Source organism: Protomyctophum bolini (assembly GCF_963924005.1).
Source record: "Protomyctophum bolini genome assembly, chromosome: 14".
Lineage (NCBI taxonomy): Eukaryota > Metazoa > Chordata > Actinopteri > Myctophiformes > Myctophidae > Protomyctophum > Protomyctophum bolini.
Genome location: NC_137875.1, coordinates 20,901,490 through 20,926,039, shown reverse-complemented (window position 1 = coordinate 20,926,039; position 24,550 = coordinate 20,901,490). Strand labels below are relative to the sequence as shown.

Genomic DNA, 24,550 nt, shown 5'->3' with positions numbered 1-24,550 from the left:
GGGGGGGGTGCATTATCACAGCTCCACAATTATTTCAACACATTTTCCTGGCACTGACTCAACACAATAATGTTTATGGTAATTCAATCCGATGGCGGTCAAGGAGCCTCTCTGTCCCTCCCTCACAAACCCCTCTGAACCCACTCCCGTCAGATTTGATTTCAGACAGGAATTCCACAACAATTCCACTGTTGGGTTTGGAAGAGAACAGTTTACAGCCAAACGGGTTGAAAACAAGGAACAAAAGGCAAGTATATAAACAAACAAGGAAGCAAGCAGACAAAGCGATGAGTCCAGACAGCACGGAAATGCTTCTGACAACAACAACAACATACCTTGCAAGTTCCCCCATTCAGACACTGGTCCTTGCAGTCGTTAATATCTAAAATGGGAAAAACAGATTTCTGGATTAATGCTCAGAACGGTGCATGTCTTAGCTTAACAGCCTATTTGTAAAACCAGTTCTCCACCTCATGTTTTCCCCTGCAAGGGGCCTGAGTAAGCTTTGCAGGCGCTGGAAAACATTCCGCCTCAGATAATATGGGTACAGAGTGAATGCAACACTGCATATTGGGCAATACCGACTGTGCCCGTTGCCAAGTGAAACCAGAGCAGGATTGTTTTTAGCTTGCGCTAATAACCACAGCCCTGGCCACACACAGACCCAATAATGATCGAGGCAGATCATTTACACTATAAGACAAGACCAGCCTTGTCCAACTGTCCACTTCTGTCTTAAACGTCATGCATGTGCTTGTGAGTGAGATGTAGCGAGAGAACGGACAGAGAGCAAGAGAGGAGGCAGACACTACACAGCTGAAGCCATCAACTCACTGGTGTCGCAGTTTTGCCCCGTCCAACCAGGGATGCACTCGCAGAAGTATCCACCAATCAGATTGCGGCAGGAGTTTGCATTGACGCAAGGCTTGCTGTCACACTCGTTGGCATCTACAGCGAGAAAAGGGGCCAAGAATGGTCATTGAACATCATGTTTGTGTACAATCGATACAATTATGACTTCACTTATGACTAGGAGACAAAAAGAGAGATTGGAGCTCACCTATGAGACAAGTCTTGCCTGTCCACTGCGTGGGACAGTGACACTTGTAACCGTTGACCAGATCCTGGCAGGTGCCTCCGTGGTTACACGGATTTGGACTGCATTCGTCGACATCTGAGAGTTACGGGGGAGTATGGTCAAATTCAGATGATCCACATCATACTTTGGGTTTTTTTGTAGTGAAGAGGATATGGAATGTTTTAGTGTTAGCAGTCTTACTGATGACACAGGATGGTCCACTCCACCCTGGGGCACACTGACATTCATAGCCTTGGCTGGTCTCTGCACAGCTGCCGCCGTTGGAGCAAGGATTGGACAGACAGGCGTGCTCCGCTGTGAAGGAGGTGGGGACACACAACAGTTTTAGAAGTATACCCCCACAAACACACCTTTTAGAGTATTTGGCTTCGTTCAGATGATTCTGATCTGTATGATTGACTGTCCACACTGCTATTTGCAAGTGATCAGATTGGATTTGTTGTGTAATTAGACATCATCAAGTGGTCTGCATTGGTTGTTGTGGTAACAAATGGTTAAATGTGCTTTGCAGAAATGTGTTTCTATGGATTAATTTAGTGTTCAGATACATGATAAAAACCAATACAATTCTAATCTGGATATGCCAACATTTGGCACTCTGCTTTGAGGCTTCACAGTTCTGTCTTGTAATCCAGAGCCCCGTCTATAACATCCCACCACCCTCCACCCTCCTTGGACCACCCCATCGTCCTACCTACTCCCCCTCCACTCTGCCCCTATATCCCGCTCAGATCCCTGTCTTGCTCTTATTACCCGCCCGGCGGACCACACCGACAGGAAATCATCTTTCATGCTAAGTTGACCTGGCCAATGCACCGTGACTTCCCCTCTGTCTCCCCGCCATTCTTCCTGTGAGAGGCGGCACAAGATGAGAGGCTGGGCGGGAGAGAGGGAAGGCTCCGGCACCGAGTTTCTCTTTTGTGGTTCGATTTAAGGATGAGTGGGTCCGGAATGAATCAAAAAATGAATGATTCACACGGGGAGAGTCACCAGGCTGCTGGAGGTGACCAGTGGATAGTTCTTGGTATGCGGCGGGGGGAGGAGGGGAAGAGGATGCAGGGGTGCACTGGGGGCCTCTCTCCGCTACAATGGCCTGGCCAATCCGTTGGTCTGTGGGACCTCCTGTTAAGAAGGGCACGGTTTCCTGACATCTCTGCAGTTAAGCTGTCAGCGCCCCGCGAGGCTCAGATTTAATGAGGAAAAAACCATCATCTCCATGGTAAGTGTTCCCAGCAGCTGAACTTTAGCACCGTACCCATCTGTCTCAAGTGTCTGAGGAGCTGAGCGATGACCCACCCTGGCGGATCAAACCACTGGATTACCTGACTGGGGTGGGGGGGGGCAGCCGCAGTAGAAACAGATTAGGGCCAAGTTACCACCTCCTCTGATTGCAAACTCAGGTCACCTCCTGACCCTTTCCTCTACGAGCTCATCAAGGCCAGAATCACTCCCCTTTGTCCAGATTTCAAAGCCTGTTACAGATCACGTTTTTATTCTACTGAATTAACCATGTTCTGGCTTTTAATTGTCTTTTACCAATCTTAAATTATTTTTTAGGAAAGAAAATGGAGATTTAAATGCTTTGCATTTGAAATAAAATGTCAAAACATAGTGTCAAACTGTCAATCATTTAAAGTCCAAAGTTGTGTCTATATAGTGCAGTGCTATATACTATACAAGTATACAGCATGTACCCTACCCAAGTGATACTTGGGTACAAGCCCAGAAATGCTTGTGGTGTTCTTACTTCCAGTAACAATTTAGCATTGAACTTTGGTTTGAGGAACTTACCCCTCTCACAGTTGGCTCCAGAGTAACCCTCAGAACAGGAGCACTGGTACTTGTCTGGTCCAGTGTTGATGCATGTCCCTCCATTGAGGCATGGCTGGTGAGTGCCACAGAAGTTCAGATCTGTCAGGGAGGCATGTTTGACATTTAATTTTATTGTAACGCGACACAACTTGGGGAAAAAGACACATGCACGCAAGCTTTGCAACCAAGACTTCGTTTAAGAAATTGAGAAAGTAAATTAACCTTTATCGCAAAGATGGCCGCCCCAGTTTGTGTCACACAGGCATTGCCAGGGTTCTACACAGGTCCCATGCACACAGCCAGGGTGGGGGATGCACTTGTCACAGTACTGGCCCTGCCAACCATACAGACACCTGCAAGACACAGACATAAGAGCCACCAGATATTTAGCCTCTGCAACTGAACCTAGATTAAAAAAATGCTACACAAACAAGATATGCACACACACGCGCGCGCATATGCAGACAACATGCAAATTCAGAGCAATAAAGTCGGTTAAATAATCCACGGGGTATCATTATCAGTTTCATCTGAATATTTTTGGTTCACCTAAATTCCTTTTAAAAGCAATCTTGTGATAATCTGAACTTAATGAACTACGAATTAGCATACACAGATGGAGCCATGCAAATAAACAAACAAAGGCGCTATTCTTGCCCTAACAACTGCGCTGTCTTAAAAGACCACAAATGAATCTTAAGTAGTAGGCATGTTTATGCAACAGCTCTTCAACAATACTTGGGGGCAAACAACAGAGGAGTATTTAGCCCTTTTACCAAACAAAAAAACAAAACACTAAATTACGGCTCCAATGGGACCTTTAGCATGGCTAACATTAGCATGCGGCCAGACGCTCTCTGCAACAACACTATGCCTGTGGCTTGGCAGCAGTAAGTGCCAGGCAGGGGGAGTGTGCAGCCCACTCTCTAAATGGCTGCTGTTACTGTAGAACACAGCAGTAGTACTAGTGGTCCTCCAAGCTTCCCATGAGTCAGGAGTTAAGAGCTGTGACTCGGGGCCGCAAGAAGGACAGAGATTTCTGACCATGGCACGGAGACGTCCAGGTCCATAATTACGCTGATAGAAAGTTGGCCCTTCTTTCCCGGGCTCCGCAATTAAGGTAATTCAGGCCTGGGCCTCTGACTGATAACTGGGCTCTTTTTAAAGAGGGTGGCCATACGGTGCTCCTCGGGAGCACGGTGGCAGGAAATCAGTGTCCCCCTGGGAGAACGGCACGCTGATTAGCCACGAGAAAACGGACGGACTGTAAAAATAAACGCGTGGTTAAGTAAACATGAGTCTGTGATTAAAATGGGCTATTCTTAAAAGCGTGCTAATCCTCTTCATGAGAAGCAGAACAGGATTCCACAGTGGGATCCCAAATTGTCACTAGTTAGTTACATAGTGCCAAAGTGCCAGGGAATTGGACGATACATTACGAAGCACTGGTGGGGAGCAAAGAGACAGTTTCAGTTCTAGACAGAAAGCAGGCTTTGCTTTCAAAGAGCGAATCCATGTTTGTAGCTGCATTGCCTGCATATGCAGGCAGTAGTGGCTAACTTGGTCCCTTGGTGCGCTAGCTGTCATAGTTGAATAACAACCATTTTAAAAGGTCCAGTCTAAAATGCCCCAGGGAGTGTTGTTAGCAGTGACTATGCAGACATAAGATTAGCGACTGCCCTGCCTGGCCTGCAGCTCACAGCACTTACTGTAGAACCACTGTTGTATAATGCTACAATAAAGCCCTGTGACGAGAAAGCAACTTGTAGAAAGCAACGTAAATCAAGGGAAGCACCAGCATTTGCCAAGACGGTTTGCTGGCTGAACACATCTAAACAACTTTAAGCCCTTGAGTTTGAAACGTAACCACACCTGTACAGAGAACAAGGCAGTCCAATATTCCTATTCTGGCAAAGCTAGCCATCATAAGAAAACTGATGATGTCAAAAGCTTGTGAGAACAATACAGCCGCAAGAGAGAAAAACAAACTTGATCAAGGAACAGCTTGATTTGTGGCCATACCCGACAGGCGAAAGCAGCCAATCGCTGAGAGCCTACCACTGTAGGGCCTCTTCCAGGATGAGGATATGATTGCTTTTGGTTTTAGGAAGAACTGTGCACAATACCCCAGTGCAGATAGGCATCTGCGCCTGGCTTTCCTTCAGGCTGTGTTCACAAACGGCATTAGGAAACCATTAGCTGCACAAACAGTGCACTTTTAGGCTCATCCAAGAGTTACACACAATTTGACTGATAAAGCCTGTCTCATTAGGGGGAATACATATAGCCCACAATTTCAACATGGAGTCTAGGCCGTTTAGCCTTTCCTCTCTCAAGACTTCCCTAGCCAGCCATCCATCCAGCAAGCCATCCAGCTAGCTAGCTCCAGACCATAGTTGCAGAGGACAGCTTCCTGAACGGCTCAGCATGCATCTATGTTAAAACACTGGTGCTTGGATCCAATCCCTACATGAGTGAACACAGCACTGCAAGCCTTTGGCACAGGCCGGCATCATAAGTTAAGACACTTGAACTGCCCTTCCAATTCTAAACAGCGGTCCTAATACGTTTCACATGATAAAAGCCCACAGTTTGTCAGGTCATGAATCACAGGCTGATAAATAATGCTGGAAGAAAAAAAAGAGGAAGAGTGAAAAATCACGATAACTTACTTGCAGCCACCTGGCTCCTTGCATGATCCATGTTCCGTGCTGCAGCCCTGACGACATATCGCTACAGGAGGAAGAGAACAATATGTTTACATGCCTGGTCCTCAGATTCATATACATTGTGTAGATTGTAGTGCAGTGGTTCCCAAACTTTTTAGCCCATGACCCAAAAGAGACATTTTATGTCTCCCCGGGGGGTGCCAAAGCGAGTGAAAATAGCAGATCTACAAGCTCACAATGTGCTGCTTCGTGCCGTGTTGTGAGTTTGTAGATTGGCTATTTTCACTACTTCTTAACATTTGTTTTCTAATGTATGGAAACTCTTAGATTTTTCCTTGATTTCTTCATGAAATTACTGGAAAAGAAATCATGGAATTTGTTTTTAATTCATGAAAAATGTTGCTTTTTTGGGAATGTTCTTTGAAAATGTTTTTGAAATAATAATTAAAAACCATAATGGGTCCTGGTCCACTGTTAGGGAACCAGTGCTGTAGAGTACATTATACAGCCATCGTACCCTCGTATGATTTTTATTATTACAATACGACTGTCTCACATCCTGCTGTAGTCCGGTCCTACCTTCATAAACTGGATATTATTTGATATTTCAAAAATGCAAAACAAAAAGCGGTTATAAACCTGTGTTGCAGTCTGCCCCGGACCATCCTTCTAGACAGGTCTTGTTTCCATTGTAGTCACAGGTGTAGTGCCCAAAGAACTCGTCCCTGGGTCGGCAGAACTTGTTGCAGCCAAAGCCGTAGTAATGCTCGTCACAGCTGACCCGTATCTGGTACTCAAACTGGGCTATGGGGCCATTGTGGGTCAGTTTCTGCCAGTGGGGGCCGGGGTTGATCATGGCGGAATGAGAGGCTTTCTCTATCACCTGCCCATCTGCACCTAAAACAGTTTCAACACAGTCAGTCAGTGTCCGTCTATGGTTGATGTTCAAAAATAAAATCAACAAAACTAGGCTGGTATGTTTGAGTACAGGAACTAGGGACTAAAGGACAGTACAGGAACGTGTCATGCACCGTACTCCACTGTACTGTTCTTGTTCATGGGAGTTCCAGCGTAAAGATGTGATGATCACACAGCAGAATCCAAAATGTCCCCAAAACATTCTTCTGACACAAATTGCAGAAGATCTCACTGACTCACAGAATGCCATGTAATTACAAGACCGTGTGCGCCCTGACGAGGAAGGAAAGTGCAAGGCGGAAATGCAGAAAAATGAAAAGCCTGACTGTAATGAGTACTGTTCACTGCCTTTTTTCTCACGCTCTCCCTCCCGGCTCGGTTTCCGTCTCTCAGGTTTTTGAGCGTCAGGATATTACTGGGCTCAGATGCTGCCATCCCCATCTGCTCCGGCGAGGACAGAACCACAGCCACCATAAATTACAGTGTGCAAGGACACCAACGGCACTAGTGGCTGCTGGGAGGCCTGCCAGTGCGCCATCAGCACTTTTTAGCCCTCCCTTATGCCTGGTTTATACTTGGTTGTGCATCGTGTCGCACACCAGAAAGGGAAGATCTACAAGCGCTACAATGCAACACACTGCAAAGCCCTTGTAGCTTGTAGATCTGCCTTTTTTTGCATGACACCGACACACAACCAAGTATAATAGGCCTCTGTCTTTCTCTCTTAGGTGCAATCACATAAAAACTGGAAAGGGTCTTGCTGCCTAGCTGAATATCTGTGCAAGAGCCTAAAGGGTTGTGGAACGGACGAGGCCACTCTGAACAGGATCATGATGAGTCAATTTCAAGTCAATTATTATTTATTATAGTGCCAAATCACTACAAGTTTTCTCAAGACACTTGGGACACACAGCAGAGATCCAAAGCCGACTACCCCCGGGCTTTTTCGAGAATTTATGTTTTCAAACACACTTTCACAGAGTATCTGTCTGCAATTCAGCCCTGCGGAGGCCACTGTGCAATCATTGAGTGGGACTACAACCAGAGGCTTGTGTTGCTTTCCTTTTTATCCCCTCAGCCTCGTCAAACAGACCGGGTCATGGGTCTGTCAGAAGGGCAAGGACTAGCCTGGGAGCCAAGCGCTCTAATGGGCTTCACACGTAGTGCAAACACACTCGTACTGAGCAAACACACAGCTGCACTGTACACACACATGTGCATTTGCGTGCAGGGAAATGAGTTGCGCGGATGAACGTTGCACACGGATCCACTTGCACACAAATATAAAGCGATCACTCCTTGATTATCTAAATCTGCACTTGGGGAGAGAATGAGAAACCTATGTCAGACGATTTATTTACCATCCTAGGAAAAAAGACGAGGTCACTGGCCTTTTCACTGAATCGCCTCTCTGTGAAGTATGATGCAACGCAGAAGCTACTGTCATTTATTTACTATACATGGGGTGTGGGGGGGGTGCATGCTGAAATCACAGTGGGCAGTAACATTTCACAGTGGCCTGGAATCCAGAGCTCAGCTATGTGGCATTTCTCTACCGCACGCTGGCCTGCTGCGTGTGGGGTGGCACATCCTTATTACCTGCTCCCTGGCTGGGAGCGGAGTATAAATCACAACACACAACCCCCATAACGGGCACGCTCACAGACCAGAGACACCAAAATACTCTCGTAGAGGAGAAAATAGGCTGCGGTTAAATGATGGAAAGTGGTTAGAATTCTCACCGGTGAGCTAGATATGAAACGTTTGCTGAAAAGTTGGCAAGTGCAGCTCGACTAGATTAAAATGTGAAAATGCCGGCTCAGTGATATTATGAGCATAAAAATGATGCATAAAAAAAGTATGTATGTGTATTTTCTTAACAGGGATGCCATATGTCTACACATTAATTGTGCTATGCTAGTAATGATCATGTAAAGCTAATTGAGACCCAAGCTAGCCTACACTGTAAAAGCTTGAGTGCTATTTAAACTGTGTGTGCTACAAATTGACCCCCACGGCACTTGGGTGCTATGCTAGTAATGGCAAGTCAAGCAAACAGAGCCCCAGGCTAGTCTAAACTGTAAACTCCTGAGTATTATTTTAACTCTAGAGTAAAAAATTGACCATTCTTGCACTCCGAGTTAAGTTGACACTCAGGACTTTACAGTGTAGTTGAGCTCAGAGGGGCTTAACAGGCATCGAGTGTGTACATTCAGGGGGCTTCTCACACCAATGCCCTAATGGCTCTCTGGGGAGCTGCAAATACAGCAGAAAAGACTGAAACCTTGTTGACCTCAAACAGTTACTTCATCAACAAGCACGGTATAACGGAGTAGAGAGGTGCAGCCTGCCCTCAGCTGGAATCACCACGCCGCTGCCAATCTAACCACAAACCAGCAGGAATCCAGGGCCATAAACTGTACAACCCAAACCCAAACCCAAGACCAGAGAGTACAGATGCAACTTGATATCACTGTGAAACTCTAAGTGCCTCTTTGGCGGAGAGAAATACAGTTTTCTCCAGACGGTGTACAAAATAGCCCCTTCACCTTTCACACTGTACGACATGAACGAACACTGCTCTGGCTCCGGCAACCACCCTAAATCACACGCACACACACACCTGTACCTGAGGTAACTTTAACCAAACGGACAGCGTATAGCACAAAGGCCTCGGCTGTACATTGCGACCGGAGCCAGGTTGCGCTGCAGGGGCTGGGGCGGCCGGATGAACTCGCATGTTTCACGCCTCAGTGACAGTGAGACCGTGTGACCCTGACCCCGGCTAGCAGCACCTGCCATCAGTCATCAGCCAAATGAAAACATTTTCATAGAGGGCAGCATGCCCCCCCCCCCCCATGACCCACAACCCCCCACCTCCTCTACCTCACCATACTTCCTTCTCTCTGTCTGCTGCACTGCTTTGTTCCCTGCCTCAGCCTCTTCCTCTCGCCCCCCTCTCCACTTCCCTGTACCGTTTTCCCTTGTTACAGGCACCTGTCAACGCACTTTCTACAACGCGCACATACACACCGCGAACACGCACGTACACAGACAGTGGGGCCATATGGGAGAGGGCAGAGGGTTGAGGGATGAATAAATGTCAGTTTCTGACCTTCAACACTCCTCCTCCCTGTGGGAAGGGGATATGAGAGAGGAACAAGATGGAAATGCCAGAGAAGGACAGATACTCACCACTGGTTTCGTTGTTGAAGTCCAAGGCTTCTACTATCAAAGTGTAGGACCTCTGAGGAAGATAGAGATACAAGCGGTGTCAGGCACAACAAACACCATACATCAAAAGGGAGAGATCATTGAATAGTTGCCACGGTTAACGTTCAAGGATGAGTAGTTAAGACAGTATAGAACCTTGTGTCAAGCCTTTACTAAATCCTTCTCTGAACAGAACGTTATCCCCGATATATATTTGATATACATCCCAGAGCGACGTGTTGTGAGCTTGTAGATCAGCTATTTTCAGTGCATGACACTGGTGCACAACCAACTATAGATCAGCCTTTACTGACATATTTGAGTGCCATTTTGTGCTAACCAAGGCCATGACACAATGGCACATTATTGTATTTGGGTTATTCATTAATTCAAATTTAAAACCAGTTGTACCAACAGCCAACATTTACTGTATATGTTGAACCGACTGATTTAAATAAACAAAAACCTCCATGACATTTATAATACATTTTTCAGCCAAGCTGTCAAGAACGGCTTTTGCCTGTATTGTATGTATGCATTTATGTCCCCAAACAATAGACCAATCACGTGGTGTGTGATTTCACAAAAAGATGCCTAAATTATTTAAATCATTTCCATTTGGCCATAGGAGACACCACATTATTCAACATGCCCAGTTGACCACAAGCAGCCAATAGCAGAATTTGCCACTGAATGCATTGCGATTTGTGCAGATTAATTAATGAACTGAACAGCTAGTGACATGCTGTTGATAGGTAAAGATTAGACTGTTTTGTTTATGGATGTTCATCGTTTTCTTTTTCTACGACTTTTTGTTTCCTTTTTCTGCCTTTGTTGACAGTATACAGTATATAGGCAGGAAATAGGGAGAGAGAGACCGGCAGTGACACGCAGCAACGGTTGTCGAAATCGGGATTCAAACCCGCCGATAGGCTGCGTTGGAGCCTCAGTGCCCAAGCGGTCCGGGCCTATACTTCACCAGCTTTTCTATGACTGCGGGAACCCTGCTAATAAAGCTTCATCTCCTTCTCATGGGATTAACTTGAAATGAGACTTAAAACAACAGTTCTGCTGATCTTCTTAAGAGGGGCTAAGCTTGTGGTTGTTCAAGGGCCTGTGCTGTACATATTAGGATGGCAGACACATGGGCAGTGGTCTGGTCCACTACATCCACCCAGCAGGAGGGCGTCTGAGGCGCCACAACTAGCAGGGTGAGAATAGGGCAGCTCAGGACACACTGCCAGGTTGATAATAATAATAATAAAAAAAGACCCACACGGAAAACATAATTTCAAATGTTTAACATTATGTCTAGATCACGGCATGCTTGATTTTCGGTCAGCTTCAAACCGTGGGTATCACTTAGGCCACATTTGTTTAATGAACAGGCAGTCAGAAAATAAATGCCAATCTGCATTTCTGTTTTGCACAGTTGCACAACTTGCACTGCATACATAAATCCCCATTACGTGCTAAATGTATATCGCAGACATACAGCTAAATGCCAGCCACATCCTTCTGATTGTTCCAGTCAGGACCCGTACTATAAAGGCACATGAAAACAGAGACAGAGAACAACAGACAAGCAGACAAACTAAAGAGAGAGAGAGACAGACCGACAGACAGACAGAGATGCTCAGCCCTAGTGTTTGGGTGAGGTGGTGTTGGTGGGGGGGGATCTCTGGAGGGCCTGTCTTGATTTCAGCACTCCTAAAACGCTTTGTCTGACTCAGGGTCAGTAGCGCTCACACCAGTATCAGCTTACACATCCCTACAGGTCTGTGCCACAGCCATGGGGGAATGGACAGTAATGTGTGTATTTCTGTGTGTGAGAGAGAGAGAGAGAGAGAGAGAGAGAGAGATCCACTTACAACCCTCGAGCATCCACTAGAAACACCTACTTGTTATATTCGCACACACCCTCATCCCTGACAGCAGAGCTGGGAGGCATTTCAGACATTCTACATGGCCACTGCTGCTCTAACCACCAGCACAGTGACCTCATCATAAACACACCTACTAGATCCAGAAGAACCTCTCATTCACTTTCCAAGAGAAGGGTACAGTCTTAATTTATACTCCATCGCACAACGGTGTCTCTTGAAGAAAATAACGGTCTTTCAACCTAACAACAACAAGGCACACTGCAGCTTGGAAATCTGTTCCTTCCGGCAAGTGACACCATGCGATGGAGAATTCATTAAACTTAAGAGACACTCCTGGAACTTTTGATGTTCTTCCTCATGGTAGTTTAATAGCTCATCAGCTAAACTGCCATGTGTCATTCCAACAGACATACAGTAAGTCTGTGGCTATGTAATCCATAGTTGGAGTGACAAATGCAGTAATCAATCAACAACACAGCTAGCCCCTGCAGCATGTTCTGTTTTACAAAGAAGAACAAAACAAACGCCTTCACTTATCGAACTAATCACTAGTACTACACGCTACAATTAATCTCAGACAAATGCCTTAGTGGCAGTGTGATGCCATTAACCACGTCAAACCAGGCTACACAGCTATCCATGTCAAATCGATAGCATACATCCATTAGCTCCTCTGTGACAGATCTTCATGCATTAGTGTAGGCCTAAGCAGCATTTAGAGTTTAATCTAATTATATGCACTGTCTGATGTCTTGCTGGTCAACTCATCAGGTCATACTGACAAAAAACAGGATCGCTTACACAGGACAAGAGCATTTGAAAGTGAAAAACAAAAGATGATTACAAGACACAAACTAACAAGAGTGCATATTATATCGATTGAATAGCCATTGTATCCCTGCACTCGAGCTTACTAAAGTCATGATAAATGAATATCTGGTGAACCGTGACCTGGCTGGCACATGTGGGACCTTTTTGCCAATCTGGTCTCAAATGAATATGATTATGGGAAGAAATCTGAATCTGCACCACAAGGTTCCGTGGCATTTCAAAGGATAAAGCCAATGATGTCTACATGTTCTCTTGAGCTATCCATGGACCATAACTGATGGATATTTAAATGGAAATTAACAGACAGATAACTGTTTTAAGAGAAGCTGCCAAATTATTACGGGGAGAAGAATTTGTTGGAGGAGGGTGGACCTGCAATGTGTTATGGGAAAATGCACAAATCCATATTGCACTTTGGACTCGCCTAGACATGGAAACTATTGCAGCAGCATTGGTTGATCCTACTGGATATTAGTCAACCATTACCATAATTTTAAGACATTTGGCTTAAAATCATCGTGATAAAATGAAGCAGCTTTGACCGCAAATACTAGTATGTAACAGACTACCTACAATTCACTTTTTGTTCAATTTGTTCTACATTAAATGGTTAAATTCTTCAACTGAGCCTACCGATTAAAAGGATTTGTATTACGTGACCTCATTGTCAATGCCAGGCAATGTCTTGATCAAACGTGAAGCAAAACCGGTACTGTTGAAACATTTGGGCCTAGACCTTGTAATTGCCTCTAAAAAGTGAGATACTGCATGCCTCCTCCTTCCCCGACACCCCATAACTCCTGGGCGGTTATCAGTTTGGAATTGTGTGCCACTGCCAGGTTCACTTTTCCCAGGCTCCCAGCTGACTCACAACTTCTCTTTGAACTACCGAAGAGAGACACACACACACACACACACACACACACACACACACACACACACACACACACACACACACACACACACACACACACACACACACACACACACACACACACACACACACACACACACACACACACACACACACACACACACACACACACACACACACACAATCTGTCCTGGTAATCCAGACACTGTCCAACAAACAGACAGCATAACTGATAAAGACCATTCCAGTTCGAATCACACCGACCTGCCAAAGAACACTACTGGATTCACTCTAGGGGAATTCACCGAACTTGCACACAGAGAGCCCTATCACTCTATACCAGACTGGAAATGGAGCCAATTGATGTGCCTTTCCAAAGCATTCAAATTCAATAAGAGAGGGAATGTCCCTCTTACCATCAAGTAAAAGAAATAGCCATGTGCCCTAAATAAAGTCTGCAAAACAGTTGCATAGCCCAAGCAAGCAAAAGGGGGGGTAACGTAAACAATGTAATCAAAAGGATGTTGACCTGCTGTATCACTTTTCCTGAGTCAAGTTCAACCACTTAAAGTAAGATCTGACTGATTGATTTACACTGCTAGGTAACCGTTTTCCATAAAACCTGGTTAAGAAAAGACAACTGCAACTACTTTCAAAACCATGGCACTGATGAGCTGGGAAGAAGTAACATTATTTGCCACAAATTTTAAACAATCCTCCTCTGGCACTTCAGCTAGGATAATGTGGAATGTTTCTCTAACAAAACAGTCACCATTTGGCAGATGTGGAAGCCTTTTCCAATCGAACCAGATCAAGATCATTACTCAGGTCAAGGGCCAAGCAAGACAAACATACGTGCATTCGCTGCTGAACTTGAAAGGTGTGCAAGTGCAACCTTTCTCTCATTTCAAAAGACTGCTACCTTCTTTTAAAAGGGTGACTTGAGTGTTGTTGGCAAAGCAAAACTGAAAGAGTATAAGCATAAGTAAAATACATTTCTCAAACATGATGCTTACATACAGTACATACTAGGCTACTTCATGTGTTTAACCATGGTCCGCAATAACATTTCAGAAGTTGTCACATAACACCAAACCGAAACACCGCGAGTGCATAAAAAGCACTCCCTTGTTAAAGCAGAAGACTGTTGGAGATGGGGGGGGGGAGAAGAACACGTTTTTCTCTTTCACTTGAGTAATTTGCACTTAACTGCCACATCAGAGCAGACTATATAAAGCAAACATGTCATTAGACCCACAGTTGCTGGCGGTGCTTACCCTCAAGGCTGAGCTGAGCGTTGTTCAACAATTCACCTGACCCCCAGCTCTTTGACCATTCCAACTAGTCATCAATCATTCTGATGCTGACACATCCCAGGTCTGGGGGATGCATGCCAGGTTCGTGTTAAAAGAACACTAGGGAAATACGGTGAATATAAAAATCAACCGAGAGTAGGATTTGACTGCCAGAACAACTAATGGCTCATTTATACCGAATAACGTTGACATGTTTTTACAGTTGAATATCTGTTATTTTTCGTCAAGTGCCACAGTCGTGTGACGAAGTGTAAATTAAGAATAAGACTCCAGAAGTGAGGCAGGACGTTTCTCAAGAAGAAACGTTTGTACTATGCAGAAACCTGGCCAGAGCTTGCAAAGAAAAATGAACTAGTATCCAAAAAAGCTAGTCATTACTCATTACTATTCTATAAATGTTACTTCCATGGTGGAGGGATGTCATCAGCAAACATGCTGAGGGGGCCATAGAGAAGTAAGGTCGGGTTTGTCTGAGAGCCAACCTCACCACTGCTGAGTCTACTACTGCTGCTTCCTGTTGCTTGCCCTGTGTTGGCATTATATCTGCACTGCCTCCATTATGCTCTGTAATCCTCACTGTAGTCACAGTCGGCACACCATTGTCCCTGCTTGATAAGCTGTGAGGGCCTGCCTCAGTCTGGGTGGCTGGGCCCACACTTTTCTGTGGAATAAAAGCACGGATCCCTGAACATAGCTGTAAAGGGCTAGCTGCAAAATGGGAAGTTTGTGAATCCATATGGAGCTCTAAAAACAAATATTCGCCAGATACTAAACATGTCCCAGCTGAAACATTCAGCTGATGTCTAGCTCGTGCCCTACCTGATCTAAGCACATGTGGTTTGCCTCATTAAGTGCAGCAGTTACTGTGGGTGGCAAGGTTAAAGCGATGAAATGCCTAGGGTCCAACCGAGCGTGACTTAAACAAAGCCCTGGGCCTGGACATGAGGCCAACTTCAGGCAGCTCTTGAGAGGATGGAGGAATAAAAAATAAAAAAAAACGTCATGAACTCGAAGCACCCGACAACCCAATTTCCCTGCACTGCCATCTGTCCACAACAGCCAATCAACTTATGCGAAGTACAAAGACTGATATCATAACTAACCTGACGATTGTTGATGTGCACTGAAGTAGAGCGCTACAAGTGAGGGAAGGGGGAACTCCAACAACAGGCTCTGTTCTCCCCTAAACTCTGCCAATGTGATTAGACCTCCTCTTTTCTACAGTACAGTTATATTTAAATGCTTTTGTTTTACATGAGATTTCCAGACCACTCCATTAACAAAAATGACACAAGAATAACAATACCATGTAGTTAGTGGTGTAAAAGTCAGCAAGACTGATGTACTCTGGTCTCCCAAAACATTTTTGCTAGTTTGAATGGGCTGTAAATACTAAAAAGGCTATGACTGGTGGTTCATGCAGACTGATCGATGGACATGGGGCCATTTTCACTGTACTGTATCACTATTTCTTGACCAACAGTGTGAGAAAGACTAGGAGGAGCCTATAGTTGTAAATGGGGCATGGATTGAATTTCCATGTTAAAGTAGTTTTCTGACAATTTGGTGAATACTATTTCAACTGGAAAAATGTATTGATTGGTTTTGCAATAACATGAAAATTATGAGACAATAAAAAAAAACAAAGAAGCATATCAAATTGCATACTGCCATGAATGCCCCTAAAAGGGTAGCCTATTTAAATAATGCAACCAATTTGAAGAGGCCTACCTACACACCATAAAAGGACACCATGAGCAGTTATCACAATTCAATCAAGTTGCATGTTCTTCTTGCTCATAGCCTACTCTTTCTTCTTCACATGGTTTAAGAATTAACTACTAAATGGGCTTGAGACTCAGAAATAATGCCAAGAACATCCATTCAGGTTGTGATAAAAATAGCATGAATGTAATTGGACACGTGCATACCAATGAACTGTGCGTTTCGCCCATCAGTCACGTATAGAACATTGTGGGCCAGTGCCATGGGGCCACTCAGTCTGTGCAGAGTGAGTTCCACTTTTTCATTACCTCTACATATGTTCCAGCATGACAAATCATCTCTTACAAAACCCACATCCCTCCCATTGGCCTGTCAGCTTCGTTTATTTACTCTATTATGAAGAATTAAGGCTCCGGATAGAAGGATTTCACTGCAAGTGGGCGTAAAGTGTGCAACTCCCACCAAAAATGTCGTTGCTGGGGTAAAATATTAAATCAGCTGCTGGTTTTATGGCGCTTTCGTCTGTGTAACTTTAAAAACGTACAACTTTTCTGAGATGATTATTATTATATGCAATTGGAACGAAAATTAAAATTAAATAAAAGAGTAGTAGACCTGAAGAAAACACCTGCATGATCTGGTTAATTGGCCTGCAGTAATCAGGGGACCATGGGGCTCTTTACTCAAAGGACAATTCATGAAGGGCTGTCTATCAAGAGGCTTTGACAGCAAAAAAAAAAAAAAAGATTCATTCATTGTTTCCTTTGGGGGGGGGGGCACTGATGACCAGTAAATTGCAGAGAATTGCCCTACAAGCCGGTGTTTTCCCAACGTTTTTTTTTGACAAGCGCGCCAGGGAAAAGTCGCTGCAGCAGCAGATTTATTTTTTTCTTTTTCTTTCTTTCTTTTCTTTTTTTTCACTCATCATCAACTTACCGGCCAGGCAAAACTGAACGGCAAAACTATCCTGGATCGTTCATTCCTCACAGTGCTCTTCAAAGAAAACGTATTCCCTCCGAGAACCGGCGTAGATCCCGTGCCGAAGCTGCAGGGCCCCGCGGCGGACACCCGCGACTGGTATTCCTTCAGGCAAACTCTGAAAAACGTATCGCACTCGTCCCGCGTGCACTTTCGATCCGCAGAACTCCTGCTGCCGTCGCAGCACAGGCCGCTCAGCAGCTCCCCGTTCACATTATGCATCGACACGACCTGCAGCTCGAATTGTCCCGATCCTGACACCTGTTGACACAATACACAACACCGTAAGTTGATTGAATGCATGGGGGGGCGACATTGATTGACGTACAATACAGATATTAACAGTGGTGGGTCGGGGGGGGGGGGGAAGTACTCGCATGTTTTACTTAAGTAAAAGTATCAATACTGCACGGCAGAAATAGCCTAGGCTACTCTGTTACAACTACAAGTCCGGTATTCAAAATGTAGTTGAGTAAAATTAGCTACAAAAGTGGCATCAAATTCAAAAGTTAAAGTAGCCTAGGCCTACTTATTATCATGCCGTATGTCCATTTCACAAGTTTGTCATGTAAAACAACCCTTTGAAAATAGCACACAAGACACAAGTGACACTAGCCTATAGCTAAAGTTTTCAAATAATAGTGGAGTAAAAAGGTTAAATATTTTTAAAAAATCAAAATTGTACTTAAGCACAGTACTTAAGTAGGCCTACAGTATTTGAGTAGTATACATGTACTTATACTTTCCACCACTGATGGGGACGACATTGATACAGAATAAAGACAGTCAACCTGGTAAAAGTTGTGCTAACGGTGTCCCTGAGGCCGAATACATTATACTTGCTTTATGCTTAATTCATATACACCGTCGTACGCAGCGATATAAATTCGGCATAACATGCACAGCAGCTGGCTAACTAACTGTCGACACCACACAGCACAGCCTGCCTTGCATGTGATGTATGTGAGCCATACATTTAAAGGCTATAGACAACAAGACATGCAAGGTGCATCCTTAATAGGATTATTCTGTTTGTTTAAAAAAAGAAAGAAAAAGGAATGAAACAAAAGACAAAAAAAAGTAAAGTAATCCACATACCTTGGCAAGAAAACAAAGTAAAAAGGCAGCAACGACTGAGCCCCGTCTCAAAATCATGCCTCCGCACACTGGTGTTGTGTTGCCACTCGTTTTTGATATTAGTTGTCTGGCCGACACACGGCACAAATGTACTCCTCTGATTTAAACATGCACGAGTAGTGGGGGAACAAGCACGTCTATCAACAGAGCATAGAATGATGTCCCGATTCATAGAAGAAGAAGAAAAAAAGGCTTCTTCCTAGTATATTCCCTCAAACTTTTAAAGGAAAAAGTAGAGTTCGTTCTTCTCGTATTTATATCCGACAGCTTCCACTTCCACTATACACGACGATAGGTCTACTACACACAGTAGCCATGCGGCAGCCGAGTCCACAACTGACTGCTTTGGTCGAAGTCGAACCAGCTACACAAGTTCAACACGAAGGCGTGGTTGTGTCGCTCCGTGTTCATTATTCATGAGCTGGGCACAAGACAATCCCGCCCATGGTTTTTCCTTTTTTACTATGTGGATGCTTTATTATGACTATCGGACAATAATCTACCATAACGCCGAATCAGATTACACCAAGGTCAGTGGCTGAGTGGTATTTCAGTGGAATTTCAATAAATGCACGGAATGCTAAAAAGGTTAGGTTACTCTTATCCCGCCCTCCTTGTAACGTGAGTCTTGGAGAAAAACAATAACAATTCTGCAATTCCAGCATCACGATTTATTTCTACATTTTATTTCAGAAGTCAAATATGTAAGTCAAAGCATAGTCGATGGGTGTTATTGTGTCAGTGTGTGAAACGTCAGATTCCAATACTGAATGAGCAACCTAACTTCAAAGTTAAACACATGTGCATTGCAGGTTTTATAGGCCTATCTGCCTGTAGTCAGATACAATTTATGTTTATGGCAAGCCACCATAAACTGTCTGCTACTTACAACTAATAATCAGCCTTGTATTTATGGTCATATCAAATGGCAGAATATGCATGACACGCTGAATACTTGAATTAAACACCAAAGTGGAGAATGACTCAACTAAAAATGGCCTCAATAACCTTCTCTACTCTACCCCAATGTAGGCAGGCATTTGCACCCAGATATAGGCCCACCTCCAGGATAAAGTGGATACTGTGATAAGGACAAGGTACCACACACATCATGCATACACACACGCACAGACGCATGCATGCAGTAACAAGAGGATGGGGAGCCCATTTGTCCCAGTAGTTAGTGATTTGCGTGGAGCAATTACACAGGTCATTCCGGTCACAATCATGGAAACACGGTTGGGAACTTTTGCATTGTAGTAAAGGCTGCCCATATCAATCAGTAACCACAACATGTTTCATCATCATTTTTTATAGATGTTTATGAGGGTGTCACACATTTCTCGGATGCATGCGTTCCCATTGACAAGCCGAAACGTGTGATATTTCAACACATTTTTGTGAGGAAGCTCAGCAGTGATAGAGGTTTATGCATTGTTTTCACCTCTAAAGAAGCCCAGCGAGGGCCTTATCTTATCTGTCAGACGTCTCAGCAGACCAGGCCTAACAGTAGCTTCTGGATTGGTTGCTAGCATTCCTGGTCTGGGTATGTGATGTCATAATAGGTGATCATTCAGGGAAAATAGGCAAACATTCAGTGCAAATAGCAGATCCCTCCCTACAGTACAACAACAGTCTCATAGCTTGTGAGCTTAGTATATAGACTAGAGACAGAGTTGCTTGATTCAGTATTTAGATATTTGATATTCATTTAGACACTTCCCCTTCCTATAACGCATTGTAACTTCAAAGTCCATTTCAACCATGATAAATTCATCAAAAACACCTGTTCTTGGTGCTGGTGACTGATGTCCTTTTAACACGTGAGTGGATAATAATGGAATAATGGAAAAGCGAAAAACTCACTCCTTAGAAGGCCAATATCAGTCACCAGAACTAGCCTATAAGATTTTATCGAGAGTCTAAAGGCTTCGTTCCCCTGAGCATACCGGACGAACACCAGCTGGTACCGTAGGCAGGGCTCTGAACATGTAGTAAGAAATGCAAAATATAAGGTGCTTACCCTGATGCCCCAAATGTTAGAGAGGACTACGTGTAGTGTGATTGCAAAGTATTAGTAGTCCGTAGTTTTCAATAAAGAAGTAATGCACGTGTGCAACTTTGAAGTTAGGTTGCTCATTCAGTATCTGATTGATTGAAATCCACAGCACTGAAATAATTCATGGCTTAAGTTAATGTGTCAATACATTCATATTTTATTTGCCTTGTGGCCACCAAATCAAGATGACGATGTTTCCTGTGGCTGCCTTCCTCTTTACCTTCCTCAGTCAATCCACCCCATAGACGTCTCAGGTTACAGACCTTATTTGAATGTTCCTTTTTGGGGTAATTAGGGTTAATTGGGAGAACCTTTTTAACCTTTGTGGCACTACAATTTGCCATCATGATATAGCCAAATTACCGGTAGTCTCGTAGAAGAGAGCTTGTAGAAGGGTTGAGGGACTGGGACCTGATGGGGACCATGCCCCTGTGACCTGCCCAGAGGTGATGATTGTGTTGAAAGTGATGATGAAGATGGGGGAGGAAGGGGATAGTTAACCTCAATAAAAATAAACGCCTTGTTGTAGCTGAGCATATGGACTGAAGAGAGGCCAGATACGTTAGCTTGTTACATTTAGGTTGCTATGGGGAAAACATCTGACATAGGTTCAAGATGGTTTATTGTTGACGTGCAATAATACAGCAGATGGCAACATTTTTGAATAGCTGTGAGATTGGGTACATTTGTGATGTATATAGATAGATAGATAGATAGATAGATAGATAGATAGATAGATAGATAGCCTAGACAGACATACAGTACATGCAGACAGACAGACTTATCAGTGACTTATCTTCAATCAATAGTATGTAATGGCCTCTGTGATTTATTGTGCCTCTCTGAGCCTGATGAATGGGGAGATGGGTTGTACAAGGTTCCAGTTATTAACCTGGGTTTATTGATGGGATGGGATAAGTGCAAGGTGCAACAGATGACCAAATTAAATGTTTGACTTTGAATTCATTGAGTTTCACAATGACATAACTGTGAAAGCATTTGTACGGTTGCCCAGTCTGCCCTAGGATGTTTCTGTGTCCTGTGTCGGCCCTGCTTTTCCATCCATGTCTGTCATTTAGCTTATGCCTATCTGAACAGCGTGGTGTTCGGAGCATGCTCTGTGATGGTGTGCCCCTTGCACGCTCAATAGTCGTCATGGAGCAGAGACAGTGTTTCTCCTCTGAGGCCAGGGTGCTAATCTCCTCCAGCCTTAATGTGATTATGGTAATGATCACACAAATGACCCCTGGGCTTTGAGGGATCCGTGATTCACACATCCAAACACAGGCCATTGCATAGGCACTGTGACTCTGCTCGCCTGCATACTAGACACCAGAAATTCAGAATGATGACAATTTATGTTCGGCCGTACGACAGTGTCACCCACCAAAAATTGCAGATCTACAAGCTCACAACGTGTCACATCTGTGACGCGTTGTGAGCTTGTAGATTGGCTATTTTCGGCATAAGCCAGTCCTGGTGGCCTGCTCCTGTTGTTCTGTCCTTGCTGAGCTTGGAAGAGTAGAGTGAATGACCAAATAAATTCCATCCAGCAACAAAAGGGGCTCAGCGGCCACGAGAGAGATGGATATCTTTTGTTGTCTGACACTCAATGCCGTATACCAATCCAATTACCTCAGCCTTTTGCAACCCCTCCTATTACACCACACGGCATTGAAGCTTGCCTGAATGCAGACTCGGACCCCTAACAAGAATGTGGAGGATTATGTGCTTAATGAGCACTCCCCTCCCCCTACTTTTACAGAATTCTGGTGTGCAGGCCTGAAAAATGTATACTTTGTTGTACTAAAAATGGGAAACATGCAGTGTGTCACGTGTGTAGAGAGTCATTTATTTTCAGCGAGCAACATTGTCATTATGACGAAAGATAATATTTGCCATTAGTGTTGCCTTTTTGTTTATGCTACATTCAGTGCCCCCTACTTTGTATGTCATCCTTTTGAAATAAAAGATAGTTATGTCCGCCAGTATTGTCTTATGGGTAGAAGTGATATGCCAGTGTTGCTTCAACAATAAGCCCTTTTGTGGACAGTAAACATATTGATAGCACTCCGCATTACGCCATGCAGTCATTAGGGAAGGCAGGGGAGTGAATTTAGTGACACTTTACGAAGTATCTCCACATGTGAGTCCAAGATGTGCTGTATGGTGAAGTAAGTGAAGATGGGTGTTCTAGCATGGCTCATCCTGGACCTGGACAGAGCACTTTCTGTGTGTAAACCCATTGCCGTTGGGAGATTTTGAGTGAGTGAGCAATGGGGAGGATGTCTGAAGTTCAATCTTCGCCTATTTAAAAGTTGTACAGTGTTTACACAGCATGTTTATTAGAGCTGCTTTTACATAATGTGTTACAGATGGTATCAACGATCCACTCTGGGATAAATATTATTTTCCACTGTAAAGGTGGTCGGTCGCTTTGTTATTTTCAACATTTATTCAAGGGCTAGCTCTGTGAGGTGATGGTTATTTTGATGTCTAAGTATAAATTAAGTAAGACATTCGATGAAGTTGCTGCGAAGGAAGTCCAGCTGCTAGTTGGGCCGGGTGTAGAACATTTATTTTTTAGAGCTAGACAGATTCAGATTTTCATCATCTGCCTGCTCATTTGTTCCCATAGATAGAGTTATAAGAAACCTGGTAGAATTCTTCTATTATGAAAATGATAAAACGCAAGCTTAACTTGAATTGATGTCATATATATGTTATATATGCCTGAAATAATTCTAGTTGTAGCCATATAAGACCATAATAAGGGCTCTCTATTGTGTATGTGAAATTGTCAGACTGACGTTAATATGAACAAGGAATGGGCCACATCGACACTGTCAACAGAGGGGCCTGGATCAGCGTTGTGTGTGAGTGTGTGTGTGTGTGTGTGTGTTTCAGCATGTATGTTTGTGTCTGTGTGTGGGAAGCCTTAAACCAGTAAAGCCCTACAGAGAGAACCTGTGAATGGATCATCTGCCTGTGGGTGTCCTGTCCTCACACCTAATGTTTGATCCGGCGAGGGGAGGGCGGAGGGCTGCCGTCAGTGGAACAAATCAGATTATCTCTGCTTTAGGGCTCACCACCATTTCCACCTGGCTAACAATACACAACCCTCATACTCCTGAACTGACCCTGATCATGTGATTACACGCACACCACGCACACTGTGTGCGTGTGTGGCCGTGCGCATGTGTGGAGTTTGCGATAGCACAGTTGCTTTACTGTGAAGGGTAAATATGCATTTGATTAGATTTGTCTCTGCAGTGGAGTGGACAGCTCCAGAATGACTTGGAATGCGAAGCAGGAATGCTCGCCACTTACTTTGCTTGATGTATGTGACAATGCACTAGTTGGGGTGGGGGTGAAACTAGCCGAGGCACAAAGATTAGGTCCTATGCACATCATCTCACCATGGGACTTGGTCCAATAGAATTAGGAAAGTCCATGGGCCGCCTATAGGATCAACGAACAGTATCCTCCTACAACAGGATATTGGCCCTTGAGCGAGGTAAGCGAGGATAATTACCTGTATTTCCCGGAGGAGGTGACACTGATAATATCCTTCCTCTAGTAGTCTATGTTGTCCCTCATCATGTTACACATTGTGTGTGTGTGTGTGTGTGTGTGTGTGTGTGTGTGTGTGTGTGTGTGTGTGTGTGTGTGTGTGTGTGTGTGTGTGTGTGTGTGTGTGTGTGTGTGTGTGGTGTGCGCGTGCGCAAGAGAGAGAGAGAGATCCTTTTTTTTTTAGATACAATCTTGTAATCTGTGCATCTAGGCAGAATGATCTGTGTGCAGCATGTAAAGAAACTTCAACATGTAGGGCTAGTCAAAATGACAGCCACTGCCAGCGTCGAGTGAAAATATTGATACTGGCAAAGTTTTTAAGTCGCTAGCGGCATGACGTAGCGGTTTTTCCATGACACATTTGATGATTGTTTCCAAATGGGCTTGTCAGTTTTAATAAAGGCAACCACGGCATTTCAGCTTTCCTAAAGTAAACAAAATCCATCGGCTCTCCCAGACA

General features: G+C 44.2%; 1 protein-coding gene across 1 annotated transcript in view; it reads right to left on the bottom strand.

Annotated features, from left to right (window-relative positions):
* jag1b (jagged canonical Notch ligand 1b) overlaps nt 1-18,781 on the bottom strand; it is a 34,709-nt gene extending 15,928 nt beyond the window's left edge. The window contains exons 1-11 of the mRNA XM_080782623.1: nt 18,420-18,781; nt 17,280-17,582; nt 9,694-9,745; nt 6,220-6,477; nt 5,584-5,644; nt 3,134-3,264; nt 2,891-3,010; nt 1,280-1,393; nt 1,061-1,174; nt 835-948; nt 336-382 (exon numbers count right to left, since the gene is read on the bottom strand). Of these exons, the coding sequence (XP_080638749.1) occupies nt 336-382; nt 835-948; nt 1,061-1,174; nt 1,280-1,393; nt 2,891-3,010; nt 3,134-3,264; nt 5,584-5,644; nt 6,220-6,477; nt 9,694-9,745; nt 17,280-17,582; nt 18,420-18,476 (1,371 nt within the window). The 5' untranslated portion in view covers nt 18,477-18,781. The remainder of the gene's footprint in view (nt 1-335; nt 383-834; nt 949-1,060; nt 1,175-1,279; nt 1,394-2,890; nt 3,011-3,133; nt 3,265-5,583; nt 5,645-6,219; nt 6,478-9,693; nt 9,746-17,279; nt 17,583-18,419) is intronic.
* Between the last annotated feature and the right edge of the window lie 5,769 nt (nt 18,782-24,550).